At 36.3% G+C, this 16,821-nt stretch overlaps 2 protein-coding genes across 2 annotated transcripts; both read left to right on the top strand.

The window, feature by feature from the left end:
• Positions 1-960: 960 nt before the first annotated feature.
• LOC118488839 (uncharacterized mitochondrial protein AtMg00810-like) lies at positions 961-4,816 on the top strand. Its single transcript, XM_035986229.1, has 2 exons — positions 961-1,544; positions 4,459-4,816. The coding sequence occupies exons 1-2, from the start codon at positions 961-963 to the stop codon at positions 4,814-4,816; spliced, it is 942 nt and encodes a 313-aa protein (XP_035842122.1).
• On the top strand, positions 3,571-5,416 carry LOC118488838. The gene is made up of 2 exons (XM_035986228.1): positions 3,571-3,674; positions 4,459-5,416. Exon 2 carries the CDS (start codon positions 4,853-4,855, stop codon positions 5,414-5,416), a length of 564 nt encoding a protein of 187 aa, XP_035842121.1. The 5' UTR covers positions 3,571-3,674; positions 4,459-4,852.
• The last annotated feature ends 11,405 nt before the right edge of the window (positions 5,417-16,821 follow it).

The following is a 16,821-nucleotide window of genomic DNA, read 5'->3' as shown; positions in this document are numbered from 1 at the left end:
CTTCTGTTCATGCTCCTGTTCAAGGTGTTTCTGAAGCAACTTCTCAGGTGCAGAATCAAGACAATGTTGAAGGGAATGCGTCCACATCTACCGCGTCTCCAGGCATCGATTTGGTGGTTGATTTGAACATCAATAATTTGGGTATTAATGCTCGAGTTCCCGATGTTCCAGAAACTCGAATTCATGATACTCATCCTTAGCAGAATATTATAGGAGATGTCCAAAGTGGTGTACAGACACGTAATCAGCTTCGAAACAACCAGAATGTTGGGTTGTATTCGGCAATTAAAGAATCCGGGGAACAGAATGATTGGTCTTTCGCCTGCTATGTTTGTCAAGTTGAGCCGAAGCGTGGAAAGAGGCGATGAAAGACGATTCGTGGGTTGAAGCAATGCAAGAAGAACTTCAGCAGTTTCAGAAATTGGGCGTGTGGAAATTGGTAGACAGGCCCCCGAACTATAAGAAGATTGGTACTAGATGGGTTTACAAGTGCAAAAAGGATGACTGAGGTGTCGTTGTGAGAAATAAAGTGAGATTGGTTATCCAGGGCTTTAATCAGGTAGAAGGCATTGATTATAATGAAGTTTATGCACCAGTGGCACATCTTGAGGCGATAAGGATTTTCTTGGCTTATGCGTCCTACAAGAAGTTTACTGTTCATCAGATGGATGTGAAAAGTGCATTTCTTCATGTTGTGGTCGAGGAAGAAGTATATGTTGAGCAACTACCTAGTTTTGAAGATCCGATTCATCCTGACAGAGTTTGGCTTCTAAACAAGGCACTTTATGGTCTTCATCAAGCTCCGAGGGCTTGGTATGAAACGTTGTCCACCTATCTATTGCAGAATGGTTTTCGGCATGGTTGATCAACTGTACTCTCTTCATCAAGGAAAGAAACGAGGATTTGTTGCTGGTTTAGGTGCATGTGGATGACATTATTTTCGGGTCTACAAATGATGAAATGTGCAAGGAATTCGAGCGGGTGATGCAAGAGAAGTTCGAGATGAGTGCTATGGGAGAAATGAATTTCTTTTTGGGTTTGCAGGTTAATCAGTCTGAGAAAGGGATCTTCATTCATCAGACAAAGTACGTTGGGGATATCTTAAAGCGATTTCAGATGGAAGACTCGAAGCCTGCGGGAACTCCTCTGGTTCAAAATCATGGAATTACTCCTGACGGAACCGGTGAACATGTGGAACCTTCTCTCTATCGTGCTATGATCGGATCTCTCATGTATCTTACCGCTTCAAGGCCTGATATTATGTATCCAACATGTCTTCTTGCTCGTTACCAGTCTAATCCGAAGGTTTCTCATATGATGGCTGTTAAGAGGATTTTTCGTTATCTGAAGGGTTGTCCAAACGCCGGTCTATGGTATCCTAAGGATGATAACTTTGATTTGATTGCATTCAGTGACTCTGATCATGGCGGCTGCAAGATTGATGCAAAGTCAACATCAGCGGGATGTCAGTTCTTGGGGAATCGCCTAGTCACGTGGCAGTGCAAAAAGCAGACTTGTGTAGCCACTTCAACATGCGAGGCCGAGTACATTTCGGCTTCTAGTTGCTGCTCCCAAGTTCTATGGATTCAACAGCAAATGCGCGACTACGGTTTTGAATTCCTAACTACTCCTATTTATGTTGATAATTCAGCTGCTTTACAAATCACTCGTAATCCTGTACAGCACTCAAAGACCAAACGCATCGAGATTAAGTATCATTTCATACGAGATTGTTATGGAAAGAAACTTATCGATGTTGTGAAAATCCACACGGATCACCAACGTGCCGACCTGTTTACAAAAGCTTTTGATAAATCACGTTTTGATTATCTTCTTTTAGTCAATGGGATCAAGGTGAAAACCGAGTAGATCATCTTCGGCAAATCATTTTTGTAAATATTTTCATAAAAAAATACAAAAAGATTTTCCTTTTATTTACCTTTTTGCATTTTAGGGGGAGAAAATTTAAGAAAAATACAAAAACATCAGAAAATTTCAAAAATCCAAAAATATGTCCTTTATTTATTTACTGCTTTCTGTCTTTATTTTTGAAAAATTGAAAAATCCAAAAACATTGAAAAATCTCAAAAATACAAAAACATTAAAAAATCCAAAAATAAAAAATGAGTTTCTTGGAAAGATAAGAGAAGATGATGATACACCAGTGGTCGGTCAAACACGGTTAAAAATGAAAAACGGTAAGCAGCTTTACTAATGATGTATCGGTAGGCTCACAATCAGATTAAAACGTGCAGGTTGATATAAACATAACGAACTGCAAGCCAGGTGGGAACCATTCATTGGCATATGATCTTGGTACCGAAATTTCGTTTGATAGTATGTCGAGGTTCTGATATATGCGGTCTTTATGCTGTTTTATTATCTGGGTATCATGGTTGAATCTTTTACCGAAAAATAACGGGGACGCAAGTCAAGAGATTCCATGATACCATACATACGTGTACATATTGCATTTGACCTCAATAAGTGATAAACAATCACATGTCCAAAATGAATAAGTGATAAAATATCACATTTATCCAGGAGTCAAGTTCGTCTCTTTGTCTGTACGATGGTACTAACCTGTTCACGGACTTGCTCCTGTGCCCTCATGCATCTAAAAATCAAGTTCCTCATCAATAAGTGATTTAATCACAAAGGGCTTGTTTTCAATCAAGAATAAGTGAGTATCTCACAAAATATACATCAAAAACAGATAATAAACAGTATACTCACCGGTAAAGATGAACTCTCGTGCATGTCTTGATACGGGAATGTGTCGTGAGTGTATGAACACCGGCAAGCAGTATAAATCTTACCTTAACGCGTATCTCCTAATCGTGATTACATCTGATAAGTTGAGCTTATGTGGACAACAATACCGATAATTGTGGTAGAATGTTTATTGAAATTCTTACAAGAAACTAAATCTGTGTTTGACAAGACCGTAAACTGGTATGATTCTCTTACCTTGAAACTCGAAAAATATGGTAATTTTAGTGTACAGTAGTTAATGTTGTAATCATTTGTTTCTAGTTTTACGTTTCTGCATTTAGATAGTTAGGATTCTAATTTTTATTTATTTTAAAATTGTACTTTCTTGATTAGCCGAAGTTGTCGCTCGAATGTTTTCTACCGAGAAAAGGCCCAAAACCAACCTGTCTTTATTATCACAACTTCATAAAACTCTTTTTGCAAATCTGTTAAACTTGAAAACAAAATTTGTTTGAATCTGTTCATGTTTCTTCCAAGTTGGTGTTGTTGTGTTGGAAAGGTTCACAAGAACCAAAAGGGGTTCACAAGAACAAAAGGGTTCATGAAAATTAATAAGGGATCACGAAAACTTTAAACTGAACAATTGGACTTCACTTTGGGCCTAACAGTGTGAGCCCAAGATTGAGTCTTCGTCGGCCCATTATACCCTTCGTCAAACAAAGGCTTCGTCAAAATTTAACCCTTCGTCAAACCCTTCGTCAAAATCAAGGGTTCGTCGAATCTTGAGGGTTAGTGGGGTACTGGTTATAAAGGGCGGTTTCTTTTGTCAGTGTCTTTTGTCTCTGAATTCAAACCACATCATCACTCTCTGCAAAAACAAAAATCATTGTTCATCATCTCCGATAAAGCAAACCCCCAAACTTAAATCTGTTGTTGAATCTTGCACTTAAATCGTGAAGGTATGTTGTTACACACACCTTGTGATGTCGATTTGGATCAATATTGAAACAAACCTCATGGTTGCTGAAGTTAATAAAACAAAAACCCTAGGTGTGATAACTAGAATGTTAGTCTATGATATTCTTCTGATGAAACATGAAATCTAAAAGAAAAACAAAGCCTTCAAATCGTACGTCTGCTAAAATGATTTGTGTTTTTAGGGCTTAAATTTTTGTTTGAAAGATATCAGTGAAAACAGGGGTTTGTGTGCTCGTAAATAATGTTGGTTTGTTTTTGTCAAAAAGGTTTGTTTTTTATGTATGAGTGTTGTTTAAAGACTATCAAGAAGAACAAGGGTCTGTCAGGAAGAACAGGGGTTTTGTTTTTCATAAATGATGTGGATTGTTGTTGTTTAAGTTGTTTGGTTTCGCTTTGATTAACGATATAACTGACAACTTGGATTTGTTTTGAATGTTTCTTGTTTTGTCCGATTATATTCAATGGGATCTCCTCGATTTGTCTATTTATTTTTTAATGGTCTCTTGTCAGATTCTTGTTGGTAAAAACCAAGTTAATACTCGAAATTAAACAACTGTTTTGGGTATGTTGTGAGATTTCCTGTATTGGTTTGAGTTTTTAAATGATTGTGTCATTTGAATTTAATAAACTGGTGACTCTTTGTGAAACATACACTTAGAGAAATTTTGGTTTCTCACAAGTGTTAAGTCCGCTGGTAAAGTTCATACACAATGTTTGTGAAACATCTTTGTTTAATGACTTATTGTGGATGTTTGCTATGTGCAGAATGGCACCAAAAACTCAGAAAAAGAAACCAGCAACTAAGAGAACTGACAAGTCGGAGGTGGAAATTATGTCAGAACCTCGCCACAACCAGGTTGCTTATCTTGATCCGGAAGACAAGCTGGATGAATACAAGGGCATTACGAAGTGGATACGGGAATCAAGGATCAACTTTGCCGTTACTCATGAAACTACCGTTTACAAATCGTTGATAAAGGATTTCTGGAATTCAGCAGAAGTAGTTGAAATGGATGCAACGGAAACGATAAGAGGACGTGTTAATGATCAAGACGTTGTTGTTTCTGTCGAGATCCTTAACACGGTTTTGCAACTAAGAGATGATTCCGAAGCTTCGTTTTAGGTGCCACTAAAGTGTCAAAGAGGTTGCCTACTACGCATGAAATGTACCGGAGACATTTTGGGAAAGCAGCTGAACAAGTCTTCGTTACCGCTTCGTTACAAGTTTTTACTTTATGTATTGATCCAGTGTTTGAGTAATCGCCGAAGTGGATACGACATGGCGAACTATGGTCTCGTCGGTTTGATGGTGGCTTTAGTATTGAACAAACCGTTCAATATCTCAAAGTACATATTCGCCAACATGAAAGAAAACTTGAGAAGAACTGGAAGTATGACAGGTGGCAGCAAGTTCTGGATGTACCCACGGTTTCTGCAGATGATTATGAATGTACAACATCCGAATCTTCCTAAAGAAGACAATGATGTTATGAAGGTTGAAGTTATGAAAGAAATATCATTGAAAGTCTTGAAAGGATTCAGTGCTAAAAGCTTCAAGGAAAGTGATCCTCCATGGAAGTTATTCGGTTTTCTAGATAAAAACGCGTATGTGGCACCAGAAAATGATAAATGGCGACACGACAACAGCGAGTCCGACGATGAAGAGCCCACCTTGAACAAGAAGATCCAAGATAAATTTGGAAAGAAAGATGACGAAGTGTAACACCCCAGTTTTCGTATGTCTTAATATAATAAATTAATAGTGAGAATTTAACGACAAAGAATGGTAAATATAAATTTTTACCATTATACCCTAAAATATAAATTTATGAATAGGTTAACTAAGAATGTGTGAAAATAAAAGTTTAACTATCAAGTAAAGTGCTCAATAGTTGAGGGACCAAAGTTGGACAATTAGAAAGACAATTTAATAAAAATTGTCAACACAATACACACACATCAGATATGTGTGTGCGTGTGTATGCGACCAGAAGGGGGGCAAGGAAGAACAAACCCTAATCAACACAAATCAATCAAATTGAAAGGGGATTTGGAGTCTAGGTGAATGTATGACTTAAGAATGGTGATCACCTAAGTGTTTCTTGTATCAAGTAAGTCAAATTTTGCAATTTGGTGATGTTTGATTTAAGGGGTTTAGTATAATTCGTGAATGTATTGCTAAATTCAGTATGATTAACAGTTTCTAAGGAGGTTTAGACATCACTAGATGCTAAATTTTAGTATGAACATGATTAGGGCAAAAACCCACTTGCATGTCAAAATAATGCTTGGAAATTGTGAAGTTTGTATGTTAAATTGATGATTTAATTGTGAAATTGTTATGAATGTAGATTTAGAATTGTATGTTTTTTATTTGAATGATAAATCCTAACATGGTAGTATGTTTATGTTGCTCAAGAATGAACTATGGAAGTTGTGCTTAAAATGCTTGTACATTATGCTAATCTAGTGATATGCACACCATGTGTTTGACAAAATGTCTAAGTGAGTTAGTTATGGCTTTTGCATGAATACTTGTTAAGATGATGCAACTTTCTTATGATAATGATGTATGTAGTTATTAAACGCCATAACATACCATAAGGATTGTAAAATTAATGTTGAAAGAAAGCTAAAGTACGGGATTATGATATATAGGCACAAAGAAGGAAGAAGGCGCAAGTCACTCAAAGGCACAATCATCACAAGATCGCGGTAAGTTCATATGAACTTTATTTACTTTAATGTAACTTTTCGAAAAGTGGTATTTGGTTCTATGGAATTATTGTAAAGGTTCATAACGGGTCGAATGATGTAAGTATATGGAAAAGTGTGGTCTTTAATGATTCATGGTGAATGATTCGGAAAGTGATACGTTGGATACTTCCGAATGGAAGTATGGATGCTATTAAGGTAACAAGACATGTTAACGGGTTGAACAATGATAGGTAATTAAAGGATTTTTGAAGTAATATGTGTTTGAACTAATAATGTTTCCGTTATGAAATGTAGGTAAATCTCTTGCTTGAATGCAGCGCGCCCGAACCGAACACACACACGAAACGTCGACTCTAAGCGCTTCCGGTCCAAGTTGTTTGTTTGATGGGTTAACTTACCATTTTGATTAGTAAATGTTATTTTGTATGTGTCTAGTTTGTTAGTAGAAAGTTTGGATACTAAACTTGTGTAGTTTGTACAAAAGGTTCATGGCGAACCATATACGGTTGTAATTTTGATTATGTTGGTAAGTGTCGTAGTATTAATAGTAATGGTATTGTTAAAAACAGGGGGAAAGGTACCTATTACGAACGGGTCATGTCAAAATTTTGGTAAAATTGTAAGAGAAATTGTATGTCGATTTGTCGAATGATGAATTTGGGGCTTCACAAGTGGACGTTTATGTTAAATGTCAAATGTGAAAAAATTGGGCGTTTCATGACGAAGGTGGTGATGGTGGTGAAGGTGGTGATGGTGGAGCTGTCAGTGCAAGTGGCACAGGCTCTACTGGAGGTGATCGAGGAACGGAACAAGATGAAGATTATGTTCCATCTGACACCGAATCTGAGAAGGCAAGAAAGAAGCAAGTTGCGATTCGAAGAAAGAAGAAAAGTCGGAAAACAATTGGTGAATCACAAGCTCAACCTGCCTCAATGCAGCCATCAGAATCTGTTCAAGAAGGGGAGGTCGATCCTCGACTTGCTTTCTCTGCTGAGGAAGCTGCAGTTATGACAGCCTCTATTTCTGAAACAGTTCAACCGCCTCCAACAACCACATCCGTCACTGAAACACCGATTGTACCAACCCCAGTTCAAGCAACTATAAGTGAACCACAACAAGCAACATCATCAACTCAAGCAGCTCGAGAAAGGATTGGAAAACAAAGTGAAGAACGATGTGGTTCAACGTTCGAGCACATGTTCGACAGTGACAAAATGAACTATCTGTTCTCATAATTTCAAGCTGCAGCACGTCAGATAAACAGACATTCGGATGTCATGATATCAAACCGTGAGACTAATATTGCTCAACAATTACAGATCGATACATTGAAAGAAGTTGTGCAGAAACAACAGGCAGAGATTGAGCAATTATGAGCCGAAAATGTTCAGTTGAGAGCTACTGATAATGCTCGTGGAATTGAGATGAATCATATGAAAGAACGAAGCACTCTTCTGCTACAAAATGCCGATAAGTTGTCAGGAAAGTATGATTATATAACAAACTGGTACGATTCGAGAAATAAGACCATAGCTGACAATGCAAAGAAGATGATGAGCAATTACGATATGACGAGAAAGCGGGTTAATACCCTTTGGGATGAAAGATGCAAAGCTCAGGAAGTGTTGCAAAAACGTGATCATGACAGCGAAGATCAAGGCAATCCTGATACATCAGCTTCTTCTGCACCACAAAGGGAATCTGTTTCAACTCAAATCGTAGTGTATCAGCCCCAACAGCCGGTAACGACCCAAGGAACGTCGGGTGGGTCGAAAGATGACGTTGCTCAACTGGAAAGCAGTACAGACTTGCAAGAACGTCCAACTGTTGATAGACAAGACTTGGAAGATGGGGAGTTTATCTCTGAAATGACAGATGAACAGATTGTAAGGTTAACGGATATGAAGGGAGTTGATGAGCCAACCATTAATGAGATCACAAGTGAACCCGATACAACTAACTTAGAAGGTGTGGACGAAATTGTATTTGAAGGCGATGTTGAAAAGTCAAAGTATGTCAGAGAACACAGAACTGAGTTCAATCCGTTCGATGAAGATTGGTTGAAAGATAATGTAGACGAAATCGATGAAAAATTGAAGAATCGTGATTCGTCCGATGTTCAAACAGATTCTTTCAAAAAATGGAGGAAGAACTTTCTTTTGAAGACTGCTAAACCAGCTCCTCCGGTCGCACAGGTTGACTATATGAGGTATGAAAAGAATCGTCCTTCGGGAGGGATTCTGAGCTGGATGTTTGTGAAGGAACTTCATTGTGTTGATGTGAAGCGTGAGCACGGAATTCAATACTTCAACTCGCTTCTAAGCATTCTTACCCTGCCATTTTACGACGTAGCAGTGTTGGCACGACTGGAGTTGATAGACCGGTCAAATTATGAAGGTGCTATGTTGTTTGCTCAGAAATTACAAATGGAACGTCTAGAGGGTTGGGAGTTGTATAAGCCGCAGTTCCCAATGTACGAGCAGATAAAGTTTACATTGGATCCAGCGACCAATACGGCTAGGTACATGCTCGTATACCGGTGAAGGTCTTGGATAGAATTCCTCTGATGAAGATGAAACAGGATATTCTTGGGGACATGGCTTTGTGGTGTTATGACTCAGACACACATGAAGCAGTGATCGTCTTCCGGAACGACAAAGAAAATATTCGCATACTTGACCCGATGTGGATTGTTAACATGTCGGCAGCTGACATCGATAGATTGTTTCGTCATGATATCTTCCATGAGTACAAGGATGCAAATCAGGCTCTTCGCTTTCAACGCGTCGCCTGTTTCGGCTATTATCAGGGTATTCATGCAGGAAGTACGTGGTCGGAGAAAGGCCATTAAGGGATGAAGACCGAAGACCAAGCAACAGACAAGGGGGAGTTTGTTGGTGCAGTTTTGTGTCTGTAGCTTGTTCTTACGTCATCGTAATGTGTACGGTCTTTGTTTTTGGTCTTGTACAGTTTTGGTCGAGTCGGCCAAGTCAAGATATCCTCCTATCTTGACTTGGCGCGACATTTACTTTGTTTATGATGTAAATCAGTTTGCAAAATGTGCAACTGATAGATGTTATCATGTTTGGATCTCTTTGTATGTGGTGTGTGTATGTTATTGTCATTATAAGGTTCCCCTCCCATGAAGAGTCAAGGTCTTCGTGGGAATCCATGTTGACAAACAGTGGATATTGGTGTAAGAAGGGTTCACTACGAACCCTTAACAGTTCGTAGAACATGGATGTTAAGGAGATATAACCACGAACCCTTAACAGTTCGTGGCACATGGAGGGTTCGTGGATATAACAGTTCGTGGACTGTGGGTTTTTGTCAATGATCACCACAAAGGCTCACACCCTTCGTGGGCTCCTTAACAGTTCGTGGGCCAGTAACACCCTTCGTGGTGTTACTGGGTATCAGGGCCTATATAATGACACTTGTTCACCATTTTACCCAAGAGAGTCCTGTGAGTTTTGTAACAGTGTATTGTGTGTATGTACTGATTCTCTTCAATCAATCAAAGCTTTGTGAATCTTTGAGTACTTGTGTTTGTTCCATTTTGTTTGGTTTGCATACTTACGTGGATTCCGCACTCGTTAGTGTGTTAGTATACAAGGAAGTAGGTTTAATCTTGATCCTCCAAGTGGACCTACACTCTTTTTTCCGCTCCCTTGTAAACCGACTTGAAACGGGCTCTTTTCACTCTAGACTTCCTCCTTTCTCTCTCTCTCTCTCTAGAGTGCCACAAAAGATATGAGGTATTAGAGCATTCACATCCATTCCACCATATTTTTACCCTATGTTACACTAAAAAACACTATATTTTCTCTCTCATTTTCAATTAAATAATACTTTTTTATACCTTTATCATTACGTTTTGTCTCTCCTCTACTCACAATCACTTTCAAAATGTATTAAAAAATTATAGGGGGTGAACAGTGTCCCCTCAAATATACAGATGAACAGTAACATTTTCTCTCTCCTCCACTCACAACCACTTTTTATACTCTTTGTATTATAAAAACTCCACTCACACATTTTGATGGAATGGATGTGAATGCTCTTAGGGGTTCTTTCTCCTAAAATACCATTACGCATTGTGACTAATTCACTCCTTACGGGCTTTCCATGATCCATTCCATAATGAGTTAATTACCCTTTTGCCTTTTCCTTGATTCATCAATTTATTAAAATTTGGGATGTAAGATGTTACAATTTCACCGTCGTGCCTACAGGCAGGTGAGTTACCGGGTTTTCCCCGGAATTGGTGGTGGACTCAGGTTACTCTCGGAGTACTCCGTTTGGTCCAGTGGGTGTCCCGAGAGTGCTCGGGATTGATTCTGTTGGCCGTTCAAAAAAAAAAGATGTTACAATTTTATACACTCATGTTAGAACCTCTAAATGTTATGTTGTAATAGTTGAGCACATCGTTGTAAACCCTTAGGTATCCGACATCTTGAAATACATTTTTTAGTAATTCTAATTTCATACAGAGAATAAAAATATAAATTTTGATTTGTAACAATAAAGTAAGTAACTATATATAATGTGGATTTAAAAAAATATCAATATTATTTTGGATAAAAATTCAAATTTGACAACTGCATTTTCTTCCATGTCTATCTTCCAACCTTACGTAACTTTCAATCAATTGCAATATTTATTTTTTAAACCGCAGATTTGGATCACTATGGACCACTGAAATATTATCGTGCCACAAGCGGAATCACCAATTCATATCTATCTCAACTGGACAATAATTCTTAAATACCAATTGAGGAGTAATAATGCAATATTCCTACAACAATCTTTACCGTAAAATCAACCTTATGTAACTGCTTTCACTTGCAATATTACTATGACAATCTTAATCTTAACCATGCTTTCAATCGATTGCAATATTACTATGGCAATCTTAATCTTAACCATTAAATAGATGTTGTCAATGATCCATATTCATTCATTCTTTTTCCAAAATATTTTATCTCTCACCGTTTACAACACAAAAAATGTAGATCCCATTATTCACACGTCCCATAGCAATATAGCATACCAAAAATCTTAAGTAACATCCACTAAATGGAATAGGTGATGATACCATTATTTTCATATCGAGTATATTATAATGTGTCATGAATAGTAATTTTCTTGTGGTGACTATTAACTTGAAAATGTGACCATTACCTAGTCAGCAGTTTAATTTTGCTTCTACCATAATCCAATCATGCATGTAACGTTTGTTTTCTTGTATCGTAACACTTGCAATACATGTTATGTTGATCAAATAATATTGAGATGTAATGGTGTGTACTTGTTCTTCATGTTTAAGCGTGTAAGTATAAATTACAATTTTGGACTTAATAACTTGATAAAAAGGTATGTATGAACTTAACTATGTCATCACAGCTTTTATAGTCAGGGGAGGAGTTTAGTGGAAACCGGGGTGCACCCGCCCCTGAATATTTCGGTTAGAAGTGTAAAATTTCCAATTTTTCGTCCAAAAATTTTAAAATTATAAAGGATCCCCCCCCCCCAAAATTATTTTCCTAAACATATATACAATATATAAGTTGGGTCTCATGACTTTCCGCTCCCCATAACTTTTGGTCAAGCTCCGCCACTGTTTATAGGTTAGCATCAAATGCATTAAATTAACACTAATAATTCGTTGGTCAACATGAAACAAAGAACCGGTTCATACTTTGTTATGGAGCGCCTTGTTGCTCGATCCGACTTATAATGCTAATATTATATTTTTTTTTTGAACGGCAAATTTCTTTAATTTCATGTCATTTGTGGAACTTGAACCTAAGACCTCCCCCTCCCTCACGTAGGTGTTTAAAGATTTTGCCTTTAACAATGGACCACCACCTCATTGGTATGCTGTCCATATCTGGTATCCTTTTAATAAAATAGTAAGTATTAAATTAGTTTATTAAATGGTAGATGTGTTAATTATTACTATTTCTCTTTCATTGCAAAAGCCCACTAGTTGCTCTATTTGTCGTTTAAAAAACCTATAATTTTTTTTAGTTGAATTGAATCATATTAGATCTTTTAAAACATAGACGATTACATGATAAATATACATTTTGGTTTTAGTTAAATGGCTACATTTTCCATGATAAATATACCACAACATAAATGCTGAAAGATTTGAACTCTAAACATTTTAATAGTGAATTCATCATTACGAACCACCGGTTTAGATCTTTTAGTAATTTAAAACATCCGGTGTATATTGGAGAACATTATCCAAACATATACTTGAGGAATACATAGATATAGATATACATATAAAATGGATGTTGGCCGGTCGTTAATATCTATTGACACTTTGTCTGTAGGTAAATCTCACTCAATGTTGAAGATGACAGTTTTGTTGGATGGCTTTTCCCATACTGTACTAGCTGTGTAAACTTTTGTTTTCTTGTTTCTAGCGCGACAATTTCCATAATGGTTCCCCACAAATTATTTAATCGCAAAATTGCCCTTTTCAGGACCACTTGGCAACTTCTAATTGGATTGCTCAATAAATTCCTCTGACGCCCATATCTTTCTATTTTTGTACAATATAATATATCACCTTTTTTTATTTTTTTAGAGATGAAAATATCAACAAAAGTGCAAATATGGAGAATAAACGGAGAGTTGATTTCCAGGGAGTTTCATGTATGATATTGTATACTGCTAACAATCTGTCGACTGAGTTGTTCTTAATAGTTTATTTATTTATTTATTGTTCATTTAGGAAGATTTAAATAAAATAATTGTTTATAAGTAAAATCTAATGAATTACCAAAAAAAGCCATAAAGAATTGTCTAAATAAAATCTAAGAAAATTGATACATCAGTATAATCTAAAGGGAACTATGTTTTGAGTAATAATACATAAGCATTCATTCATATATGTCACACGATTACACTATGATGGGTATAGAAACTAGTGGTACATGTGTTCTCACAATACGAGGATATGAAAACTAGGGGTGCAAACGAGACGAGTAGCTCACGAGCTACTCGAGATCAGCTCGATAAAAAGCTTGAATTAACGAGCCGGGCCTTATCGAGCTCGAGCCTTGTAAGTGTAGCTTGTTTAAGCTAGCCGAGCCTTATCGAGTTTAGTATACTTTAGGGTTTAAACTATGTATTACTTTTTGAATGATTTAGATGTTTTTTTTTAATTGAGTTCTCAAACTGTCGAGCCAAGCTCGAGTCGAGCCTTGGCTTAATAACAACCAAAAACAAGCTCTCGAGTCGAGATTTAGCTTGTTTTAACTCGCGCCATAGATACTTAGATCGAGCTTTCGAGCCGAGCTCGCGCCCAAAATCCAAGGCTCGAATTGAGCCGAGCTCGAGCTCGAGCTCGAGCTTCATGAAGTTGTAACGAGCCCAGCTCGATTAAGGTAAGGCTCGTGCTTGGCTCGGCTCATTTGCACCCCTAATGAAAACCATTAGTGCGCATGGCGTAAGTTTCGGTGTAATGTAATGCAGTGCAAAAATTATTTGTATTTACTTATAAGACCTAGAAATGTAATGTGTATTGTAATCAAGGTTGGAGAACTCGCTAGTCGCTAGTCGGCCGGTGAAGTGGGGACTAGCGACTACTCGGGATTACTCGGGATTAATCAGGATTAATCGGATCGGGTTTTTTATATGTAATTTTCAGTTTTATGTATAAATATATACATTTTTATAGGTAAATGTTTCAAGTAGCTAGGTTTTAAATCTTACTCAACTCATTTATTTAAGTATATATGATTAATTGTTGGAATTCAAATGATTTGGTTGGAAACTGACCGGAATTTAGAGGTTTTGGGCGGAATATACAGGTTTTTTGCTGGAATCGTCGACTTTTGGCTTGCCTAGTCGGACCTAGTCGTGCCTAGTCGGACCTAGTCGGGTAATAGAACGATTTAAGAAAAATTACTCAGTAACTGGGCGACTAGCGACTAGTCGGCGATTAATCGCCGGCTAGTCGCGATTTTTGCAACCATGATTGTAATACAAAAAATATGTTTGTAACTTAAAACAATTCATTGATATGTTATCCAAGATCCCAATTTTTGATATTCTATATACAGAATTTAGTTAGTTACATTGATAAATAATATTCAGTTTTGACATATAAGCATTCATTCATATATTATTTCTTAAACTGAACCAAATTGTTAAAAATGTTTAATTTTAAGGCCAGGATGTATATAGCAAGTTTTGATTGATGGTCGAAATCTTTCCAATAAACTTGAAGGGCCTAAATTGGACAAACTATACACTCGATAAAACTTGGAATTCATATGAGAGAGCTACATTTTCGTTCAAAACAAAAAACTAGAATATGCATTTGATGTTCTTGTGTGTGACGAGAGAACAATCAAGAAAACAAGAATGAAGAGTTCACAAATCGACCATAAATCTATTCCAAAAACCTTGATCTAACCATATTATTAATTTATATGTAACTTAGTTTGCTGAAAGTGAGTCGAACCTGATAAATGGATCTTCTAGTTCAAACTACTGAGATGGAAAGAATGAGGTAAAAAATGATAATATGTCTTCTCTCTATCTAAAAATAGAGGGCGCAAATCTTACGAAACACACACATATATATACACGCACATGTTCTTAGGATTATGTAACTTTGCCCTTAGAGAAAAATAAATATAACAAAAACTAAGAATAAAATGCGTAGCTTAGGGTTATCGGGGCGCCCCCGTGAAACACCTTATCACGATAGTGCTATCCATGAAACACCACCGCAAGTGGGTGTTTCACGGTAGTGGTGGGTTTGGCCATTATACGCATCATAGTCGGGAACGATTATGGAACTTGATTCAAGGGTTATGATTGGGTATGGGTTAACGAGATTGTGGTGGTCGTAATGGGTGTTACAAATATAGTACTGAAAAATATGATAAAATATGATGGAATGAGGTATGAAATAGTAATTAAGTAGTGTTATAGATGTGAAAATGTAAAGAATGACCCTTCCAACTTAAGAGTCTTTTTCCGTGTAGTGGGGCAAAGAAAACGGCTTATTTGGTATCATCCTGGTCCACTAAGGTTTTGCCAAGTCATGAAAGCAATGGTACAATGTCTTTTTCCTATAACGACTTTTTCTTAACCATTCCTCTTGAACATGGTTTTTAAGAGGCCACGTCTACCTTTATTATTGTTACAAATATAATAATACCCGATGGAAGTATGAAAGTGACCTAACTAGAACAAAAGTTATTTTACGATTTTTATTGTGTTTTATCATGTATTATTTCTTTTTTAATAATTTTTGAGTATGGACATAAGTATCTACCAGAGCATATGATACACTTATGATCTTTCTATCTGAAAGATCTAAAACGATACGGATAAGATAATATTTTCAATTTTTAAAAGTTTAATAAGAATCTCTATTAAACTCATGGTTTGTTAGAACCTCATCCACAGAAGTCTTAGTCAAAATAGATTAGGATATTGATAAATAAATAAATATATATATATATATATATATATATATATATAGGACAAAGATCCGTTAGGAACCACCCTTTATTGCGAGAATCGCGAGAACCAGTGTGAACACAAACAGTAATACCTAAAAAAATCTAAAAAACACCCAAAAAAAAATTTTTTTATTTTTTTACTATTTTTTATATAAAAATCGCTACTTTTAGTATCCAAAAAAAAAATTTTTTTTTTTAATTTTTTTTTTTTTAAATTTTTTTTTTTTTGCTACTAAAAGTAGCGATTTGAACATAAAAAATAGTAAAAAAATAAAAAAAAAATTAGATTTTTTTTTGATTTTTTTTTATTTTTTTACTATTTTTTATATAAAAAATCGCTACTTTTAGTATAAAAAAAAAAAAAAAAAAAAACCTTTTTTAAAAAAAAAAATTTTAAAAAAAAAAATTTTTTTTTGCTACTAAAAGTAGCGATTTGAACATAAAAAATAGTAAAAAAATAAAAAAAAAATTAGATTTTTTTTGATTTTTTTTTATTTTTTAGGTTTTTTGGGGGTTTAGTTTTTAGCATTTTAGCTTGAGGGGGGGGGGGGTTAGGTTTTTGGGTGTGGGGGAGGGGGGTTTAGGTTTTTTTTTTTGGGGGGGGGGGGGGGGTGGGGGGGTTAGGTTTTTTTTAGGTGTTTTGAGGGTTTTAGTTTTTAGCATTTAGCTTGGGGGGTTAGGTTTTTTTTTTTTTTTTTTTGGGGGGGGGGGGGGGGTTGGGGGGTTTAGGTTTTTGGGGGGTGGGGGTGGGGGTTAGGTTTTTTTAGGGTTTTTTTAGGTTTTTTAGCTATTTTAGGTTGTGTTCACATTGGTTCTCGCGGTTCTCGTAATAAGGTGGTTCTCGCATGAACCTTACCCTATATATATATATATATATATATATATATATATATATATATATATATATATA

The sequence above is a fragment of the Helianthus annuus genome, chromosome 17 (assembly GCF_002127325.2).
Source record: "Helianthus annuus cultivar XRQ/B chromosome 17, HanXRQr2.0-SUNRISE, whole genome shotgun sequence".
NCBI classification, from domain to species: domain Eukaryota; kingdom Viridiplantae; phylum Streptophyta; class Magnoliopsida; order Asterales; family Asteraceae; genus Helianthus; species Helianthus annuus.
Note: the sequence above shows the minus strand (reverse complement) of the source record. Positions and strands in the feature narration are given on the sequence as shown.